General features: G+C 45.1%; 1 protein-coding gene across 2 annotated transcripts in view; it reads left to right on the top strand.

The window, feature by feature from the left end:
- The window catches only part of MOB3B (MOB kinase activator 3B), a 101,029-nt gene that overhangs the window by 65,017 nt on the left and 13,111 nt on the right, over nucleotides 1-22,901 (top strand). For both annotated transcript variants that reach the window (XM_033173503.1, XM_033173502.1), the window contains exon 3: nucleotides 22,374-22,576. In XM_033173503.1, the coding sequence (XP_033029394.1) occupies nucleotides 22,374-22,535 (162 nt within the window). In that variant the 3' untranslated portion in view covers nucleotides 22,536-22,576. The remainder of the gene's footprint in view (nucleotides 1-22,373; nucleotides 22,577-22,901) is intronic.

The raw sequence follows: 22,901 nt of genomic DNA, 5'->3' as shown, positions 1-22,901 counted from the left end.
TCCCTTTGCAAAAAAGCTGCAAAGCCTTTAGCTGATCCTTTAAAAAGGCCTTTTGCCTTTGCAAAAACAGCTGCAAAACTTTCAGCTGATCCTCAAAAAAACAACAACAACAAACAGGGCTTTTAGAGGACGAAAACCAGAAAAATGTTTTTTCCTGGGTTTTCCTCCTCTAAAAATGAGGTGCGCCCTATGGTCCAGTGCGTCCTATGGAGCGAAAAATACGGTAGTTGGTCTCTAAGTTGCCACTGGAAGGAATTTTTCTCCCCGACTACGGCAGACCAACACGGCTACCTACCTGTAACTGAAATCACGAGGTGATTCCTTGAGGACTGTTGAGAGTGACCCGAAAAGTTAAATGGGTAATAAAGAAAAGCCGTCAATTTAGAAGAAATGCTTTGCATATCTTGGGGAACGAAATGAATCAGATACACCTCACCACTGACGCATGGTGCTTCATCTTCCCTACTCACGAGTTGAGTTCACATGGCCACTTCATCGCACAGCGGCTGCTCAGACACGTTCAGAACTTGAAATTCTGCCTCTTCTAGTGAATCTATGCTAACCACACAACATGAGAGGTCCGGTCTTTCACATTGTTCTGGCAACAGCTTCAGAAAGCAACTTTTAAGGGTGGTGAGATTTCATGTGCTTCTTTCCAAACGTTCGTCTTCCCAGAGGGTCAGTAATGTTGACCCACGAAGGACCTGTATCCAGTCTGCAGAACGACATGGACTTGACTCACGAAGAACAGGTGGTGGCTTTGGAGAGATGCTCAGACTTAAGTTACTAGAAACTGCCATGCTACCTGTGTAACATTCACATGTCTGCATCTGTCAAACAGATCTCCTTGAGCTCTCTGATGTGTTTAGTGTTGCTTGCTTTTAAAAGCGTGGCTGGCCCAAGGACTAACAGCGAGCTTCAAGGTGGAGTCGGGATTTGAACCCCAGTGTGCCTGCTACCCTGCACAACTTAAATGAAACTAAATGGCAACAACAATTATTTTATTTTATTTTATTTTATTTTATTTTATTTATTTTATTTTATTTTATTTTTATTTTATTTTATTTATTTTATTTTATTTATTTTATTTTATTTTATTTTATTTATTTATTTTATTTTATTTTATTTTATTTTATTTTATTTTATTTTATTTTATTTTATTTTATTTTATTTTATTTTATTTTATTTTATTTTATTTTATTTTATTTTATTTTATTTTATTTTATTTTATTTATTATACCCTGTTCATCTGGGTGGGTTGCATCCAACACATATAAAAACAAAATAAAACACCAAACGTCAAAACCTCCCGAAACAGGACTGCCCTCAGGTGGCTTCTATCTAAAAGTTGCATGGTTATTTCCTTGAGGTCCAAAGGGAGGGCATTCCACAGGTCGGGTGCCACCACCGAGAAGGCCCTCTGCCTGGTTCCCTGTATCCTCACTTCTCGCATGGAGGGAACCACCAGAAGGCCCTCGGCGTTGGACCTCAGTGTCTGGGCTGAATGATGGGGGTGGAGACGCTCTTTCAGGTATACTGGGCTGAGGCCATTCAGGGCTTTAAAGGTCAGCACCAACACTTTGAATTGTGCTCGGAAACGTACTGGGAGCCAGGGCCGTCTTAGAGGGATCGGTCGCCGTGGCGCAGCGATCCCTCAGCACCCCCGCAGTGCTGCCTCTCCGCCCGCCTCCCTCTCGCGCTGGCTGTCCCTTGGGAGGGGGGGTGGGCGAGCGGGGGATGAGGGGCATGGCACTGGAGTGGTGCAGGTCTTTGCGCGCCCTTCCAGCGCTCCAGCTGGGGCTCCGGGAGGCGAGGGCGGCTGGCTTTCTGCCCGCCCGTGGGGGCGGGTGCAGGTTGGGGAGGGGGCGCCCGGTATGCCTGCGGGCTCACAGGGGCGCCCTTGGGGGGGGCCGGCCCCCTGGTGCGGTGCACCACCAGCCCCTATGGACGAGACGGCCCTGCTGGGAGCCTATGTAGGTCTTTCAGGACCAGTGTTACGTGGTCTCAGCGGCCGCTCCCAGCCACCAGTCTAGCTGCCGCATTCTGGATTAGTTGTAGTTTCCGGGTCACCTTCAAAGGTAGCCCCATGTGGAGCGCATTGCAGTAGTCCAAGCGGGAGATAACCAGAGCATGCACCACTCTGGCGAGACAGTCCGCGGGCAGGTAGGGTCTCAGCCTACGTACCAGATTGAGCTGGTAGACAGCTGCCCTGGACACAGAATTGACCTGCATTTCCATGGACATTTGTGAGTCCAAAATGACTCCCAGGCTGCGCAGCTGTTCCTTCGGGGGCACAGCTTGAAAGTGTAGAGCCGTCCAGAGTGGCTTTTAAACGAAAGCTTTAAAGCTAAACGCGTTTAAAGGGGGGGGGGAACAACTACAGCTGTTTTATAAGACTCTGTATCAGCTGAATATTTTATCATGAAACCAGTCTTGGCATGATATCAGCTTGAAAAGAAGACGGCTGGCAACTCTGTCTAAATTGCAGCTATTTTGTTAGTGATTTCTGTGCAGTTTGACCTCATCATGGCATGGCATTTGGCTGCTCCTCTGAATTGCTAATAACGATGCATTGTTTTGAGCTCTGAGCTTCATTAGGCTTCCTCCGTCATTGCGGGTCGCAACTCTAGCAACTAAGAAGATTAGCATCAATCCCGTCTGGGTAGCGTCTCTTAATGTCACAGCGTTTTGACAGGGTATTATATGAGCTTTTTAAAGGACCTCGTAAAACGGAGCGGGTTTTGTGCAGCCCCCCAAGCAGGCTGTGCATTGGCAACAGATGTTAGATATTGGGGGTCTCGGACAGGGAGCTTGGCCTCTGCAGTGGTGGCTTGGAGCTCCACTGCTTTTGCCATACCCATAACAGTAGCTCCCCCCACCCCACCCCACCCCGGGGTCGGGAATCCCTTGAAACGAGGAGAGAGTGCAGGGGTCGCCCAAGCACATGTGGCATTTTTGAGATAGTGTCAAGGGCGCCTGCCACAAAATGGTTGCCTCGGAGGCATGAGGCATAACCCAAAATGGCTTCCGCATCTGAAAAAGGAGACAGAGCCATCAACTCTGTGGACACCCCCTTCGCCCAAATCAATGGATCCCGCTGCATGTTTGGTTAAACAGTGAAAAGCTCTTTGTTCAGGGAGGGAGGGATGAGAGAGAAGGGTGTGCCAATCCTGGCATCCAGTGAAATGGGGCATGTTTAATATGGGACAGGCTAAGGGCAGATCTACATTTTCCGTTTGCCCCACTGCTTTCCCCCTGGGAAACTCGGTAGTTTGGCGCCAGATCGGAGCAAATGGCAATTGGATTCTCGCAGATGGTTGCTTGTTCCAATTATAGTGGGAAAGGGAAAGGTACCCCTGACCGTTAGGTCCAGTCGCGGACGACTCTGGGGTTGCGGCGCTATCTCGCTTACTGGCGAGGGAGCCGGCGTTTGTCCACAGACAGCTTCTGGGCCATGTGGCCCGCATGACAAAGCCGCTTCTGGAGAACCAGAGCAGCACCGGAAACGCGTTTACCTTCCCACCAGAGCGGTACCTATTATCTACTTGCACTTTGACTTGCTTTTTGAATGCTAGGTTGGCAGCAGCTGGACTGAGAAACAGGAGCTTACCCCATCGCAGGGATTCGAACCGCCAACCTTCTGATCGGCAAGCCCTAGACTCTGTGTTTAGACCACAGTGCCACCCGGCTGAACTAATACAGTGGTACCTTGGATTAAGAACTTAATTCGTTCTGGAGGTCCGTCTTAACCTGAAACTGTTATTAACTGAGCTACCAGTTTAGCTAATGGGGCCTCCCGCTGCCACCGCACGATTTCTGTTCTCATCCTGAAGCAAAGTTCTTAACCCGAGGTACTATTTCTGGGTCAGAGGATTCTGTAACCTGAAGCAACTGTAACCCGAGGTACCACTGTATTTATCCAAAGAGCCATTTGTTTCCAGGGAAAAGGGGCAGGACAGAGGCAAGCCCGCTTGGACCTGTACCTAAAAAGTGTGGGGCAAGTGGGAAACCACTCGAACCCATGCTTTCTCGGCAAGGAACAAGTGGACGAGCCCTAAGCTGATGCAAACAGGAGCTGAGCAGGAGGCTGGTTTTCCTGATCCCCTGGCCTACCTGGCAGCAAGTAAGTATGTCATGTCCCAAGTCGGCAGGCAGTCTGCCGTCAAGGCCCATAAACGCGGTCCGAAGTCCACAGGTCAGGAAACAACAGTCCAGAGTCAAACCCGAAGCACAGTTCCGTAGAAGCATCCAAGCCAAAGTCCACCAATATGAGCAATTGAGCAGACACAGCATCTTAGCTCTGCTTCCCTTTTATACCTTGCACGTGGCATAAAAGCTGAGGAGTCACACTCCTCCTCCAAGGCCCTTGCCTGGTCTCAGCCTCCTAGAGCATGGGTAGGCAAACTAAGGGCCGTGGGCCAGATCAGGCCCAATTGCCTTCGGGATTCGGCCCATGGATGGTCCGGGAATCGCTGCATAGATTGTCGCATGCACATTCTTTCCCTCTCCCTCACACGGTGTTGGTGCCTCCTCCCTCCTGGCTTCTCCCTGCCCTGCCTAGAGGAGGAAGGGGGCCGAAAACCCGGAAGCAAGTGCCTCAGTTTTCGAACGCGCCTCAGAAGTCAAACAAGAAACGCTGCTTCCGTTTTGAGTTTTCCGTATTGAGGCTCGCATTTTGAGGCTTTCGGTTTGCGAACGTTTCGGAACTAGGAACGGACTTTCGGAACGGATTATGTTCGAAAATGTGAGGTACCACTGTACAGTGGAATATTGTGCAAGTTTAGCAGCCATTTCCATATTGCTCCCCCCCCCCCCCGGGAAGCAAATAACACAGATATGAGCACTGAGCTTCCACTATTGTATCACCTGGAAGCTCAGATATAACACGGAACTGAACTACTAAGGGAAAGTCATGGAAACGGAATAAACTACCATGTCAGGGCAGCCAAAGGAGCAAGATGGGAATGGGGGGGGGGAATCCATGCAGATAAGGTCTACATGGAAATTTTCAGAAAGTCTCAGTATCCACTTTACTGTTCCCCTGTATTAAAAACAACAACCCACTGCATATAGAAAACTAGATATTAGACAGAAAGGCTCTCACGTTGACCTTCCCTAGTGTTTTTCTGTCTATTGTGAAGTCTGTTTTCCTAGGAGGGAATGTTCAGACATGCAACCTCCTCCCTGTCTCTGATGCAGTCCAAAAACAGCTTGATCGCCTTCCCAAATGTTGGTTTTAGATCAAGCCAGAGGTATAAAGGGAAATGTCTGCCACGAGTTGGTACCCAGTTTTTCTCCTTTTTGCAAGATACTACTTGTCTTCTCATGAGAAGAGAAGACTCCCTGGAAAAGACCCTAAAGTTGGGAAAGATGGAGGGCACAAGGAGAAGGGGACGACAGAGGATGAGATGGTTGGACAGTGTTCTCGAAACTACCAACATGAGTTTGGCCAAACTGCGAGAGGCAGTGAAGGATAGGGGTGCCTGGCGTGCTCTGGTCCATGGGGTCACGAAGAGTCGGACACGACTGAACGACTGAACAACAACAACTTGTCTTAAAGTCTGTTAGTGTGAGTGTGTGTGTGTCTGTTTGGGGTGGGGGAGAGATTATGATGTTTTAATTGTTTTCTCTACATCTACAGGGAAAGGGAAAGGCACCCATGTTAAAAAAAAATCTGACAACCAGCAATCGGTTATTTGAATGAACCCTATATTTACTACGGTAGTAATTTTGGCAGTGGCATTGCTCAGATACTGATCTGGCTTCTCACTTTGAAGCAGCAGCTGTTACTGCCATACACACTTGAGCTGGAAACATTAAAAATAAGTGATGATGCATTTGTAAAAAACCAGGAAGGGTAGGAAGTGGGTGGGAATCTTCCTTTAGAATGTGGAAATGAAGGCTTTACTTGTTATCTTTTCTTTTCATGCCTGCTTCCCCTGTGATTATGAGAACTCAGCAGTTAATACACACGCTGTCAACCTCCTTCCATTCATTTTATATAGGCAGATCCTGCATGTTTGTGTGTGTTGAAGAAGGAAAAGAAGATTTTCTTTTTCTTTTCTGAGCAAAAAGTGACCAGTGTGGTAATAACCTTGAGGATTTGAACAAGGGCTTATCATTTATAAAGTTAAGATATAGATGAGGGAAGATCTTGTAGTTCTTTTTTCTGTTCATTCTTTACTTCCTTTCTTTTCTTTATTTCTTGCATATTAGTTTGCTTCTTTTACTGCATTGTGAAAAGAAGAAGCAATTTAGAACAGGGTGCCTAATTGCTTGCTTGTTTTGTTTTCTGCTCGCTTGACAAGTTTCTTGTGCTGCCTCACTAGCAGCGCAAACCTACTCATGTTTACTCGAAAGTAAATTCCGCGGCCTTCAATGCAGCTTACTCACTGGTGAGCGTGTTTTCGGATTGCAGCCGAAGAGTGTTGGTTTATTGATGAGAACGTTAGATATTGGAATAAATATTTATGGGACGGGAGGCAGCAGGGGAAAGAGCACAAATTACATTGGCAGTCAGTTGATACAGATGAACAAACGTTCCTTGAAGCTGAGTCGGTTTATGAATTTGATTTTCTCTATGCTGAAACGCAGATATTTTGTGTGTTTGAGGTGTCTTTAGTTATTTTCCCGTGTCACTTTGTACATTTGCTGTTGACATGAGTCCCCAGAATCCACACTTCTGACACAGGTTGCCATTTTCCCGGATATTTAATTCCAGATGTATGACTGGATGGAATTGGAAGTCCTTGAATAGTTTTCATATCTTGCATAGTTTTCATTTATTATTATTATTATTATTATTATTATTATTATTATTATCCTCCTCCGTACATTGGTTTAACTTACCTTAAGCTCCTTCTACTACAGGGAAGTGACCATATCTCAGTGGTGGAGCATATATTTTTATTTCTGGTTAAAAAGCATTGGGTAGCCATAACTGGACAAATAATATGAATGACTTAGCCGACGGAAGTTCTCTTGTGTTAGAGTCGTAGAATTGTACAGTTGGAAGGGACCACAAGGGGCATCTAGTCCAACCACCGCAGTTCGGGCGCACTCCTCCCGAGACAGACTGATGCCAACAGATGCTTTGCCCAACGTGGGGCTTGAACTCACAACCCTGAGATTAAGAGTCTCACGCTTTACAGACTGAGCTGACTGCTCCTTCGATAGAAAATATATATATATATATATTTGCATAATGCAAAACCAGTGTTCGTTAGCTAAAGTGATATTTGCAATTTGTTCCTTCTACAAACGGGCTACATAAAAATGTGGGGTACGTATGGAGAGGCGAAGATTTTGGGGATGTGGTCAAGGACTGGCGTGTGTGTGGAGAGGTCATTTCCTGTTAGGTCTATGTACATTCTTCATCAGTTTGTGAATATTACATGTAGTTCCTGTGGTCTAAATTGAAAGTGTCATACCCTTATAGGTCTTGTTTCTTTGCAACCAGACCCCACTGCTATTAATAGATAAGATAGGTAAAGGTACCCCTGACCATTAGGTCCAGTCGCGGACAAATCTGGGGTTGCGGTGCTCATTCACTCTATAGGCCGAGGGAGCCGGCGTTTGTCCAGAGATGGCTCCGGGTCATGTGGCCACCATGACTAAGCCGCTTCTGGAGAACCAGAGCAGCGCACGGAAACGCCATTTACCTTCCCTCCAGAGTGGTACCTATTTATCTACTTGCACTTTGACCTGCTTTCGAACTGCTAGGTTGGCAGGAGCTGGGACCGAACAACGGGAGCTCACCCCGTCGCGGGGATTCGAACCGCCGACCTTATGATCGGCAAGCCCTAGGCTCTGTGGTTTAGACCACAGCGCCACCCGCGTCCCAATAGATAAGATAGTTTTCTCCTCCAGTCCCCGCAAACGTCCCTGGGATTATGTTGGAAAATGCAGACTGTATTTTGAAAAATAAGCACCACAAATCATTCAGAAAAGAGCCCTGCAGGATAAAGGTGGTCAGTGACCCAACTCCTCCTTCTAAACTGCTTCAATCGTTTTTGCACCCATATTTTCCACACACATTGAAATGCATTTAATTTTGAAGCATTTGCTTTAGCTGTTTTGTCGAGGAGGGCCGGAGCATTGGATCCTTTCCAGGTTTAGCTACCGTTTTGTTATCCTTTCGATGGAGTCTTCTGAACTGATTACAGTGATGTCTTTTTTAAGTATCGATGCTATTTTGCAAGCGTGGCAATCCTGAAGGTTGACCTATAGCCAATCACAGTTTTACGGAATGTTACCATAAGAAGGGCCAAGAAGAATTGTTAAAAGAAAGGCGGGGAGCAATTAAATTAATTGCAATGGGGACAGACCACTGCGAGATCAATGCATAGTAATCACATATTTCACCTGGGCTCGGCAAAGTAGATCGCAAATCATTGCAGCTGTCGGCGACCGCCTTGTGATTCCAATTATTCTTACACGGTAGACATCAAGGGTAGGAAATTTCTGCAGTGAAGCAAGTCTAAAAGGAAACCAGCAGAAGCATGGCCCAAAACATTTGGAACAGTGGTATGTTTCAGTGCGAAAGACTATCATCCTCGAAATCCTTCGGTTGAATTCTGCCAACAGGCTGTAGCAGATGTGTTTTGCTTGTTTTAGCACCTAGCTGGCAAAGTGCTGCTTCCCCTCCATTAATCTCAAGGATAAACACCAAGCTGCAAAATGGTCTTAAGGGTACTAGGTAAAGGTAAAGGGACACCTGACTATTAGGTCCAGTCGTGTCCGACTCCGGGGTTACGGTGCTCATCTCGCTTTACTGGCCGAGGGAGCCTGCGTACAGCTTCCGGGTCATGTGGCCGGCATGACTAAGCCGCTTCTGGCGAACCAGAGCAGGGCACGGAAACGCCGTTTACCTTCCCTCCAGAGTGGTACCTATTTATCTACTTGCACTTTGACGTGCTTTCGAACTGCTAGGTGGGCAGGAGCTGGGACCGAGCAACGGGAGCTCACCCCGTCACGGGGATTCAAACCACCGACCTTTTGATCAGCAAGCCCTAGGCTCTGTGGTTTAACCCACAGCACCACCCGTGTCCCTTACGCTTAAGGGTACTTAAGGGTACCTATAAAAACGACCCATCTGGCTTCTGTGGCTTGAGACCAGTGACTCACAGATACAGACCAGAGTTCAGATTCTGAACACACAGGCCTTGTTTTAAAAATGGTAGCCCTTTCCTTCCCTTCCCCCCTTTTATTATTATTATTTTTAAGACTGATTAAACGTTAAACTTGCTTTCTCTGACACACACGAAGTCAGACCACACATTTCTGCTGCAAAATTGTTCAGATATGCGGTAGCACACGCAGTGATGGTACTGAATTATTCCAAACAACCAGAGAACTTCATGTTATCTCTAGCCTTTTTTAAGTTACGCCGATTGCCAAGGCCATTTTAAAATATTTATTTGGCCAGGCAGTGGGGATGATGAGGTTAGAAGTTCTCCCAGTATGGCCCACGGGAGAAGATGTCAGCTAAAGTGAGGACGACTAGAACATTCGTTGTGACACTCTCTTGAGGGATTTATAGCTCACTGAAGTAATGAACTCGTGGGATACGAAAAATTATGAAATCCCTTTCCAGGGCAAGTTCCAAATCTGGCGATTGTAGCTTTTGTGTTAGTACGATCTGTGAATGTCAATTTCTGGGTTCTAGATTCAGGTAGGTAGCTGTGTTGGTCTGACGCAGTCAAAATAAATTTAAGAATTTAAAATTGTCCAGTAGCACCTTAAAGGTAAAGGTAAAGGGACCCCTGACCATGAGGTCCAGTCGTGTCCGACTCTGGGGTTGCGGCGCTCATCTTGCTTTACTGGCTGAGGGAGCTGGCGTACAGCTTCCGGGTCATGTGGCCAGCATGACTAAGCCGCTTCTGGTGAACCAGAGCAGCGCACGGAAACGCCGTTTACCTTCCTGCTGGAGCAGTACCTATTTATCTACTTGTACTTTGATGTGCTTTCGAACTGCTAGGTGGGCAGGAGCTGGGACCGAACAACGGGAGCAATGGGAGCTCACCCCGTCGCGGGGATTCGAACCACCGACCTTTTGTTTTTGTTTTTTTTATAAGATTTTATTATTTTCCAATAAGACAAAAAGAAAACAAAATACAACATCAACACAAAACATAATAAACAATAACCATAATCAACATAAAAACAGTAACAACAATAAAAACATGAAAAGAACATATACAAACCTTATCCACTATCTATCTTTATACATTTCTTGTTTCTAACTTCTCTGTTTGGGGACTTCCCCCGTTCCCTCCCCTGTCTTCAAAGAACAAATACTTCTTCAAGGTAGCTTTATATATTGTTCGATTAACATTTGCCCAAATTTTAATATGCTTAGCTTTTACTTAGTCAAATATCTTTATAACTATGTAACTTATCTTGGCGACCTATCTTAACATATTTTGACACATACATCTTTCACATAACAAAAATTCCTCTTACCATTTATATCTAACACATATCTACCAAAGCCGATATTCTGACTAAATCTGCTCAAATATTCAGTTTAACTGATTTAACTAAATAGTCTTTAAATTTTTTCCACTCCTGTGACACCTTCCCCTCTCTCTGGTCCCGGACTCTGGCGGTCAGTTCTGCGAGTTCCATGTATTCCATCATCTTCATCTGCCATTCCTCCACCGTTGGTATCTCTTCACCTTTCCATGTTCTTGCCAATAGAATTCTAGCTGCTGTTGTGGCATACATGAAAAACACTCTATCCTGACTGGGTATCTCTTCATTGGTTATGCTCAGAAGAAATGCCTCTGGTTTCTTACAAAAGGTAACTTTCATTACCTTCTTGAGCTCATTATAAATCTTATCCCAGAAAACACTTACCGCTGGGCACAACCACCACATATGAAAAAAGGTACCTTTCGCATGTTTACATTTCCAACATACATCTGACATTTTGGTATTCATCTTAGCAATCTTAACTGGTGTCAAATACCATCTATAAACCATTTTCATTATGTTTTCTCTTAAACCATGACAAGCAGTAAATTTGATACCTTTCTGCCACAATCTTTCCCAGTCATCCATCATGATATTATGTCCTACATCTTTTGCCCAATCTATCATTGACGATTTAACCAATTCATCTTTTGTATGCCACTCTAGCAAAAGATTATACATTTTGGAAAGGTTTTTAAAGTTTGATTCTATCAGTTCTGTTTCCAGTTTTGATTTTTCTACTTGAAAACCAACTTTTTTGTCCATTTTAAATATTTCATAAACCTGGTGATAATGCAGCCAGTCGGGGACCTGACTTTTTACTTGATCATAGCTTTTTAGCTTAAACGAGTCCCCTTCCTGCTGCAATATGTCCATATATCTTAGCCAGTTTGCAGACATATTCGGTCTCTTATATGCCTTGGCCTCCACTGGAGAGATCCATCTAGGAGTCTTTCTCTCGAGCAGGTCTTTGTATCTAGTCCAAACCTGATAAAGGGATTTTCTAACTATATGGGACTTAAAAGTTCTGTGGATTTTAACCTTGTCATACCAAAGGTATGCATGCCAACCAAACATGTTATCATGTCCCTCCAAGTCCAACACATCAACGTTCTCTAATTTAAACCAATCCTTTAACCAGCAAAAGGCCGCAGCTTCAAAGTAAAGCCTTAAGTCCGGCAGGGCAAAGCCTCCTCTCTCTTTAGAGTCTGTTAAAATCTTAAATTTTATTCTTGGCTTTTTGCCCTGCCATATAAATTTCGATAGGTCCTTTTGCCATTTCTTAAAACAGTCTAGTTTGTCCAAAATTGGTATGGCTTGGAATAAAAACAGCATCCTTGGTAGGACATTCATTTTAACCACTGCTATTCTTCCCATTAACGACAGTTTAAGTCTTGTCCAGATCTCCATATCTTTTTTTATCTCCATCCACAATTTTTCGTAATTATCCTTATACAGGTTCAGGTTCTTGTTTGTGAGATTGATACCTAGATATTTTACAGACTTAACAAAATTGAGGCCTGTGGCTTCTTGTATTCTTTGGATCTGTTCTGCACTCAAATTTTTACCTAAAACCTTGGTTTTCTGCTTATTTAATTTAAAGCCAGCTACAAGTCCAAATTGTTCGATTAGTTCCAAAGCTCTGGGGACACTGCTTTCTGGTTCTTGCAGGGATAACATCAAATCGTCTGCGAAGGCGCGTAATTTGTATTCCTTCTCTCCCACTTTAATTCCTTTTGTCTGTTTGTCTTTTCGAATCATATTTAGAAGGACTTCCAGGACCGTAATAAAAAGTAAAGGGGAGATAGGGCACCCTTGTCTTGTTCCTTTCTCTACTTCGATCTCCTCCGATATCACACTGTTTACAATGACTTTTGCTCTTTGTTCTGTATAAATGGCCCTAATGCCATTTAAAATTTTTTCTCCAACTCCCATCTTTTCCAGATTCTTTTTCATAAATGTCCAAGATACTTTATCAAAAGCTTTCTCTGCATCCACAAACAATAGTGCCGCATCTGTATTTATGTCTCTCTCCAGTTTTTCTAAAATATCCACAATAATTCTCGTATTATTGCTTATTTGTCTTCCTGGCAAGAAACCTGCTTGGTCTCTATGTATATAGTCTTTCAACACTCTTTTCAACCTTGTAGCCAAAACATTTGCGAAAATTTTATAATCCACATTCAAAAGGGAAATTGGACGATAATTTTTCATTAAAGTCTTATCTGTATCTGGTTTTGGAATCAGTGTGATAAAGGCTTCTTTCCACGTCTCTGGTGCCCTATCTCCTTCTAGTATTTTGTTGCAAACTTCTCTTAACGGCTGCGATAGCCAGTCTTTCAATGTCTTATAGTATTTTGCTGTTAGTCCATCCGGTCCTGGAGCCTTCCCCAATTGCATATTGTTTATTGCGTCTTCTATTTCCTGCGTCGATATTGGGTGGTTGAGGGTAGCTAATTTTTCCTCTGGGACTTTTTGCAATCCGTTCTTTTCCAGAAATCGGTCTATTTCTGCTTCATCTATCTTCTCCTCCTTGTACAGTTGCTTGTAGAATCTTTGAAAACACCATCTGATTTCCTCCGGTTTCTCCACATTTTTTCCATTTACTACCAAATTATTGATGACATTTGCCTTTTGTCTTTTCTTCAATTGCCAAGCTAGTAGTTTTCCACACTTATTGGCCGATTCAAATGTTCTTTGTTTCATCATTTTCACTTTCCATTCAATGTCCTGATTCATTATATTGGCATATTGGGATTGCAAGTATTTGATTTCTTTTTGGATTTTGACACATCTGGGGTGTCCTCTTAGTTCCTTTTCCTTTTCTTTGATTGATTTTAGCAATCTCTCCATTTCTGCACTTTGTTGTTTCTTCTTTTTTGCCTTTTCACTAATGAGGAATCCTCTCATTACCGCTTTACTTGCATCCCAGGCAATCCTTTTCTCCACTTCTGAAGTCCAATTAATTTGAAAATATTCTTTCATCTTTTTCGCCGCTCTTTCTACTAGCTTGGTATCTCTCATCAATGCGTCATCCATTCTCCATCTAAAAGAATCCTTGGAAATCATTTTTAGGTTTACCTGTACCGGATTATGGTCTGAAAGCGTTTTAGGGCCGATTTCTGCCTTTTGTAATTTTGGAGCCAATTCATTCGAGATCCAGATGTAGTCTATCCTCGACCATGACTGCTGGGATTCGCTGAAATACGTTGCCTCTGTTTCTGTGGGGTTTTTTAATCTCCAAGAGTCCACCAAGTTCAAATTGTCCACCATTTCAAAGAAGGTCTTTGGGAGTTTCCCATCATTTGTTAATTTTGTTCTTTGAGATCTGTCCATTAATGTGGAAACTGCCCCATTAAAATCTCCAAGGCAAACTACCTTATAATCCAAATAATCCAGCAGCAAGTCATGTATTTTTTTGTAGAAAATCGACTTTCCATCATTTGGTGCATAAAGTCCCAGAATCAAAAATTTTTCGCCTTGTACGTTGATTTCAATTGCGATGTATCTCCCTTCTTCATCTTTAAATAGCTGTCTTGGGCTATATTTCTCCTTTGCATAAATCACTACTCCTCTCTTCTTGACCTTGTCCGATGATATGAACTCTTGGCCTAATTTTTTGTTCTGTAGTAGTCTTCTGTGACGTCGGACTATGTGGGTTTCCTGTAAACATATTATATCCAAATTCTTCTTTTCTATGCTATAAAACACTCTGCGTCTCTTTGGTCTCTGATTTAATCCCCGAACATTCCAAGTCATTAACTTGAGCGCCATTTCTTTGTTTATTCCTCTCCTCCAGTTGCCTGTCCTTTCTTGTCTTGTTCTGGATCTTGGCTTGGTCCTGGTAGTCCCGACCTTTTGATCGGCAAGCCCCAGGCGCCACCCGCCGTCCTTTAGAGACCAACTAAGTTTGTTCTGGGTATAAGCTTTCATGTGCAAGCACACTTCTTCAGAACTTCTAGGTTGTGAGTGCGAAGGGTATTTCTTACAGGCTTCCCATAGACATGTGGTTTCCCCCAAGTGAGTACAGGATGCTAGGCCTTTGCCTCGATCCAGCAGGGTTTTGCTTTCATTTCTCTGGAACTTTGTGCATAAAACAGTAAATCTGCAGAGAGCCCAGCGTGGGACAGTTACTCATCCTCAAAACATCTGTGAAGGAGACAGGTCAGTGTGATTGGCAGAGTGCCGCCAATGTTTCATGGTTCAGGAAATGGGTGGGGCTTCAGCATTGCTGTGAACTTTTCCCTTTTCTTGCGAGGAATCCTATTCAGAATAAGGGAATTTCCCTTAAAAAGGGGGGGGGGAGTTGACAGCTATGGGCTTCACTGCTAATGCCAAACTTCCCACGAGGAAGGAAGTGAAATTGGTGCAAACTAGGAACATCAATATTCCTCACCTCTGGGGAGCGAAATACTTTCTTTCAAACATTCCCCCAGGTGTGAATGAGAAGACATCATTGGTGGGTGATAGTGCATCTTTGTGGCTTAGGGAGCTTATGTATGTTTTGTGCAATTAATGACAGTCTAGACAGGATCCAAGCGAAGCTATTGTGAGGCTTTGAAAAATAATAAAAACACTGTCAGGTTATTGGCATTTTTTTTGTATTCAGATTGTATTCCTTCCAGCTAGGAAACAGAAAGATTTTCAACCATTCATGATACGAATAACCTCATAAATATGCAGATATTCATAATGTGCTGTTCTGTTGCTTCAGTGCAATCCCACTTTTTTAAAAAGCATTTTTATTAAATGTTTTCTTGATTTACAAAGGTAGTGAGTGCAATGTCTCTCTCGTATTTTTCCTATGTAACATTTTTACAAATGAGTTTAATGCAATCCCACTTTTATTAGTTACTGTGTTTGCTGTAAAATGCCTACATATTTGCGACATCCCAATTATTTATTGCATTTTAAAAAATACATAGGTTTTGCAAAAAAGAAAAGAAACCTCTGTGGCAGGGGAACCAGGAAGGGAAAAAAGCAGCGTCGTTTTCCATGGGACTTCCTTAGGAACTGTACTGCACAGTAAATGTGCTCAGAATCACAATCTCGGTTGGTTCGCTGTTTAGGCTGAGGGACCCATTTCTGTTTTCCCGAGAATTCAAAGTTGCCTAAAGGAAATGGGCGTCAGGTTGGTCTCTTTATTGTCAGGAAGCAATAAGGACGCTTTGGCAGATAAAAACATTTGGGAAAGCAGAGGCTTTAAAGGCCTTTGGTTTGTAATTATCCAGCAGTAAAAGACTGTTGCAATTAGATTTGGAAATGACAGAGTAGGGTTTCTTTTCTCCCCCCCCCCCAGCGCGTGCTTTCCTTCCATGTTTTGGTTCCACTGGACTTCATTTCTGCTTATAAATGTACAGGAAAGAGATTGGTTGCCTGGGTCTTTCCTTTGCAAAATAAAGTCTGCTGACAGCTGTCTCTGCAACGAAACATTAATTCAAGGGAAAACGTGTTAATTGCATGCAGAGAATGTGCATTTATTGTACAGGAAACGGACCGTGTGGGAAGATCCCATGCAGTATTAAGGCACTGTTGTATAATCTGTAAGAGTGCCCTATGATATTGGCCAAGTAACGATGACAGGGGCCTGGTAGGAATTTTCCCATTTGGCTGATTGGCTGGTGCCACTTGGGTTTTGCCTGCCGCGTAGCAAATCGCCACAACTTTGTAAGGATATGCCTGCCCTTCCAATGCTAGGGTATCCCGTTAAAGGAATCCAGAGGCTCGCCTTGTTTTTGTCCGATCCCCTTCCAGGGTTTAGGGCCACGCCAGAGCCCCTGGGAGCATTTGGGGTGAGCTTGAGCCTGAGCCTGGTCCAGTGCTCCCCCAGGATGTTTTCCCTTACTGACATCTGCCAGAGTCCAGGCATCAGTGCCTAAGCAAACAACTCACAATCTGTAATCAGTAATGCTGTGGCCAAAATTATGCCAATAACCTTAAACTAAATTCCGTGTCAATTGTGTCTTTCTTTATTGGGGGAGGTCTTGGGTGCTTAACATGCAAATTACAGTCCAGTGTGGACTGGAGAAACAAAATGGAAATTATAGTGAAATCACATCCCATCTCAAAATAAGTATAACAGAGACCATCAGCTGTAAATGAACATGTAATGGATTGGACTTCCAGCATTTTCACCCTTGGCCTGAAAATGGAGATGAGCACTGCACCCTGTAGTCAAATTTAGCTGGACTTTAGTGTCCCGGAGTCCTTTACACCTTTTACCTCTTTTTCTTCCTGCTGCCTCTGTAGACACACTACAGTGGTACCTTGGTTCTCAAACTTAATCCATTCCGGAAGTCCGTTCCAAAACCAAAGCATTCCAAAACCAAGGCATGCTTTTCCATAGAAAGCAATGCAAAACAGATTAATCCGTTCCAGACTTTTAAAAACAATTTAACATGAATTTTACTATATAATGAGACCATTGATCCATAAAATGAAAGCAGTAAACGATGTACTGCAGTCACACAACCAACCAACCAGTAGCTGAACTGGGTTCCACACAGTCACAGAAACAAAACAGTTACAGGTGGGTAGCCGTGTTGGTCTGCCATAGTCAAAACAAAATAGAAAATTCTTTCCAGTAGCACCTTAGCGACCAACAGAGTTTGTTCTTGGTATGAGCTTTCGTGTGCATGCACACTTCTTCAGATATCTATAGGTATCTGAAGAAGTGTGCATGCACACGAAAGCTCATACCAAGAACAAACTCAGTTGGTCTCTAAGGTGCTACTGGAAAGAATTTTCTATTCAGAAACAAAACAAAAAGAGCCGCAAAAACAAAAACTCAAAATAAATAGCAAAAACAGACAGACCTCAGCATAACACTCAAAACGGAAGTGTGGCACTCAAATCGGAAGTGTCACACCCAAAATGGAGCACGTTCGGCTTCCAAAAATAGTTCGCAAACTGGAATGCTTACTTCCGGGTTTGCAGTGTTTAGGTTCTAAGCTGTTTGAATACCAAGGCGTTTGAGAACCAAGGTACTGCTATACTGAGAAAGGAATGAAACAAGCCATTTGCCCATCTGCTGCTCTGCTCCAGATGTCAAGCTTGGCCCCAAGGGACAACATATATCTGCGTTAACTGGGAAACATGTACGAATCGCCTTGTGAAAATCTGGTTTGAAAGGGGGCTTTTCAAGAGAGATGTGGGCAGTCAGAATGAAGGATTGCTCCACGAGTTCTGACAGCGGCTCTCTGTGCTTTAAGGCCATTAGAGCTGCTTTTCACAGTCCTTTGCCGAGACGGTGTTTATGTCACAGCTGAAGGCATCTAAATTCTCCATTAGAGGTGAGGGCGCTCTGTGATTTGGTAATGTGTGTTCTCCTTCATAGAGAGCACGGGTTGCGGTGGGGGCCAGCAATCCACCCTTCCAGTGTGGGTTGGTTCTGAGTTAGTCGCTGTTTTGATTGGGGCATTTCTTGTTGTTGGGGAGAAATTAATGTTGCAATTTTGGTTGATGGACAGTCAGAAGGTTTAAAACCTCGGCACGCCCTGTATTATTCCTCTTTGCTGCTTGCAACGGATCGCCCGCCCTCCCTTCCCTAATTTTAGGCCTCTGCGTTGACCTTGCTATGCCTGTCATGGGGTCGTCTGCCGTTGGTGCAGGGGCCTGGTAGGAATTTTTCCAGTTGGCTGATTGGCTTGTGCCCTCTGGTTTTCGCCTACTGCGTAGCAACTAGTCACAACTTGTAAGGTTGGCGGTTAGGCATTGGTTTTCGTGTTCGTCGCTGGAGGGGTTATGATTGGCTGTGTCTGCCCCTCCAATGCTGCTGCTGCTGCGTGGGAATTCCGTTAAAGGAATCCAGGGGCTCGCAATGCTTTTGTCCGTATCCCCCCGGTCGGGGGCCAGGGCCACGCAAGAGCTCCTGGGAGCATTTGGGAAGAGTTGTTGTGTCTGACCCCCCGGCTCCTATTCTCTCCCCAAAATGCTTTCCCTTACTGACGGTCGTCAGTTCTGTCCCCAGTGGGTCAGATAGTCTAAACCAATGCCTACGCAACCACTCACATATCTTGTATTTTAATAAAGTTGTGGCCAAAATTTATGCCAAAAACCCAAACCAAAATTAATGTTTCTGGTGTGAGTTATTTCCTGGAGGGTGGTTGGGGTCCTCAACACGCAAAGAAATTGAGCGCACACAGCGAATGAAACACCCTTCGCCATAACTGAAAAAACATTGGATGGATCAGGATAATAATCCATACCCAAAAAATAATTTGGATGGTGATTTGGCCGAATCCGTCCCCTTGGCCTTAGTTTGCCTACCCATTCTCTAGGTTGTTGTCCATCCTAGAAAAGGTCCAGACTTGTACAAACACATGCACACACGTGCGCAACTCAGTACAGGAGTTATTGTGGCAGCATGAATGGGATCCAGCTTGCATAAGCTCTCCAGCCGTAGGGCTGGGAGTTGAATCAGATCAGCTTCAGGTTCTTTCCAGGCCGGCCACCGCGTCTGCGAGGATGGTATTTTAGGAGCCTGAAGTGCGTGGCTGGAAAGCTCACAAATCTGTTGTGTAATAACTTGGCAATTTGTGGAGGGAGTGGGGGGGGCCTAATATAGCTGGAGCCCCCCAGGATTGTAAACTCCAGGTTAACTGAATCTTTCTGTCATTCTCCTTTGTTCAGAGACTGGATCTTGGCTGAGTCAGTAGGGCTGCTTGAACTAGAGCCAGTAAACTCATCCAGGAGAAAATTCTTTTCTTCTATTTCATCAAGTAGCTGCTAGCTCAGAAATTCCACCAAGCATCATTTCTTCTCCTTTTAATAATGACAGCAGCTCAGCGATCTAATTTAATGTCTTTATCCTTCTTGTGTCTGCCCACTGTGCATGCTTTTGTTAAAACTGATCTCCGCTGTTGGAGATTATTGTATAAGTTTTCTTCTTCTTCTTCTTCTTCTTCTTCTTCTTCTTCTTCTTCTTCTTCAGCAACTTTTAAGTCTTTTTAAAATCATGATTATTATTTTGCAACAATGCGCCTGGAATTATTAAGTGCATACGGGCTATTTGCCAGCGTGGATTTTTAACAATGGGAAGAATGGAGCCATTATGTTGTGAGATCTGCGGGCACGGGGGTGGGGGGTATACAAATTTAAATAACAACAGCAGCAATAAGCAACTTAAATAAGTGGGGGAAGGTAAATTATTCAAATATAAATTGTTTTGCTTTACTCATTTACTTGTCTTTATCTTGTATTTTATTCTGTGAACCACACTGAGATCTTACGATGAAGGGCACTATAGAAATCTAATAAATAAATAGACTGAAATCAAATCAATATATGTGGGCTGTTCTGGAGACCTGGTTATGCTTGATTTACTTCTGAAGGAGCACTGTCGCCTTTGTTAGAGAAGCAGTGTTCGAAACTAGCCAGGAGCCAGGCGCATTTTGCGACTGGCGCGGTTCCAGTTGGGACCGCGTGGAGATCTCTGGGTGCCCGGTTGGCAATTGGCATCTCCACATGGCTAGCCCCTCCAGCTTTCTTAAGCAGGTAAGCAGAAGAGCTTCTTTACTGCATTAATCTCACATCTTTCCCTCCAAGGAGTACAGTACCTTGGGTTTCAGACTCGGCTAACCAGGGGCGTAGTGAGCCGCTTGGCTGCCGGGGGCGGAAAGCCAAGCGGCACCCCCGGGGGTGGGGCGTCACTCAATGCGCATGACATCATGACGCATGCGCACGGAGCGACGCCTCCGCACGGGCCAGCGAGGAGGGGCGTCACACTGGTGTCACCCCTCCTCGCTGGCTGGCCCGCCCCTCTCCATGTCCCGGCTCCGCTCAGGGAGCCCAGCCAGCGGCAAAAGAAGCTTCTTTCGCCGCTGGCTGCCGGGGCATGGAGAGGAGAGGGGCGGTCCAGCGAGGAGGAGTGACACAAGCGTAACGCCCCTCCTTGCTGGCCCGGGCGGAGGCGTCGCCTTCAGCGGCTCCCCCCCCCCGCTGGCTGGAGGCGCCAATCGTGGGGGGCGGGGCCCCGCCCCGGGTGTCACCCCCCCCCCCGGGCACTGCCCAGGGCGGCCCGCCTCCCCTTGCTACGCCCCTGCCGCTAACCCAGAAATAATGCTTCAGGTTAAGAACTTTGCTTCAGGATAAGAACAGAAATTGTGCTCTGGCGGCGCAGAGGCAGCAGGAGGCCCCATTAGCTAAAGTGGTGTTTCAGGTTAAGAACAGTTTCAGGTTAAGAACGGACCTCCGGAACGAATTAAGTACGTAACCAGAGGTACCACTGTACAAGGTTCAACCCCCCCCCCATTTAATCCCTACATCGACCCTGCGAGGGAGGTTAAGAGGCTGTGACTGGCTCCAAGGTCACCCAGTGAGATCATGACGGGGGGGGGATTTGAACCCCGGTCTCCCATGTCCTAATCTGACACTCTAACCACAGCAGGTTCCCAGAGTTCTTCTTCTTGTGGGTCAGCTCTATAAATTAAGTAGGTAAATAAATATGGGGAAAACAAAATGTCACTCGGAGCTATTTTCCTCGACGCTCGAATGTGTTTTATTATGTTTTGAATAAACATTCACAACTTTAAGTAGAACATGAAGAAAGGCAGTGTAACAACATGCATATTTTATTCAACACGCAGAGGGTAACATGTAATGAATAAACCAGAAAGGGAAGATGAGGGAAGTCAAAGGGAGGGTGGGGATTGTAAAATATATTTTTTAAAAATGGATAGGTGTAATTTGTTATAACAAAAAACTCAATAAAAATGTATGGGGGGGAGAATGTGTTTTATTCTGGATTGTGTTATTTGATGTTTTGATGTGTTGTAAACAGCTTTGAGATTAAAAGTGGAATAATAATAATAATAATAATAATAATAATAATAATAATAATAATAATAATGTACCTAGACATTCCATTGTGGCGACTGTAACCCGGATTTTAGGTGCCATTTGGCAATTAGCTTATATAAATGAGTTTCTAACACTATATAGAAGCCTAAGTGTGCTGGCCCCAGGGGTTTGTCCGTGAAGCGAGGTCCAAGTCCAGTCGTGGGTCTAGGGGTCCAAAGGAGGTCAGTCCGGCGGGGAGTGAGGCAGGGAGCAGGTCAAGGTCCAAGGCAGGTGCAGGCACGAGGTTGCAGGTCAAGCATACGTTTGCAGCTAAGTTGCTCACGCAACTTGGGCTGGGGCTGGCTGGCTTTTATCTGGCCCTATGCTTAGGGCGGCCCCGGTCCTCCGGAGACTCGCCTCTCCTCCAGGCCTGGAGGTGAGCACTCCTCCTGTAGGCACTTAGCTCTCTTTGCCTCTCTATCCTGTGCCTCTGCAGCTCAGGAGAGGCTGGTGGGTTGCTGGACCCAGGGGTTGCCTCAGCTTCCTCTGAAGAGGCTGGGAGTGGAGCACCTGCAGTCAATGGGTCCTCCCTCCCATCAGGAGCCAGAGCAGACTCCGCTGATGCCTGCACCTGGGGATCCAGCACAGGTGGGGATCCTTCAGGCTCAAGCCCTGGCCCTGGCTCAGCTGGTTCTGGAGGCGGGGAATCCTGTGCAGACTCGGATCCCTCAGGTTCAGCATCTGAGTCTGACTCCCAGGCCATCACACTAAGTGTCATCAACCAGACATCAGGTATTTAGTGTCGCTGGGCTCCAGCTGTGGAACACTCTTCCAGCAGAGATTTGTCAGGCATCCTCACTTTCGACTCTCCTGAAGGCAATGAAAGATGGGGTTGAGGCTCAAGTCTACAGAAGAACTCCTTTGTAGTACGTTCACCCATCCCAAGAGAGGAAATTCTGAAATGGCCCCTGCCAACGTGCACTAAATAAACAGGGGGCAACCAAAGTGATGGCGCCCAGTCTTGGTTTTCCCCTCTTGCCAGGGAAGACAACAGGCTTCAACAACCGCCACCGTGACAGGCTGGGAGATCTCAACCTCCTCTCCTTTTCCGTTCCCAGGCGTGCCGTTCCCAAAGAACTTCCTCCAGATCTGCAAGAAGATCTTGTGCCGGCTCTTCCGGGTGTTTGTCCATGTCTACATCCACCACTTTGACCGCATTATCATCATGGGGGCCGAGGCCCACGTCAACACCTGCTACAAGCACTTTTATTATTTCGTGACGGAGCTCGCCCTCATAGACCGCAAGGAACTGGAGCCTTTGGTAAGCGTTTAGTGCTTCATTTATTTATTAGCCGCGGAGGGAAATGCAAAGCCAACTTCGGGATGGCTGCTCCTTCCCTGGTCAAGGGTTTCGGTCAGGCCGGTCTTCCACTCAACGTGGACCTTGGTTTCTCACTGGTGGCAGAAGCCAGAATGAGCCTCTCTTCAGTTCTGCAGTTCCAGGACAGAATGGACAAACCAGGGTAGATAAAAATCAATGATTTTAAAAAATAATAGAAAAAATGGATTGTTTTGATTTAAATCAGATTGTTTTGATTTAGATCAGATTTTTTTAAAAATTTAAATCAGATTTTAAAAATGCAGTA

This window comes from Lacerta agilis, chromosome 16, assembly GCF_009819535.1.
Source record: "Lacerta agilis isolate rLacAgi1 chromosome 16, rLacAgi1.pri, whole genome shotgun sequence".
Taxonomy (NCBI): Eukaryota; Metazoa; Chordata; class Lepidosauria; order Squamata; family Lacertidae; genus Lacerta; species Lacerta agilis.
Note: the sequence above shows the minus strand (reverse complement) of the source record. Positions and strands in the feature narration are given on the sequence as shown.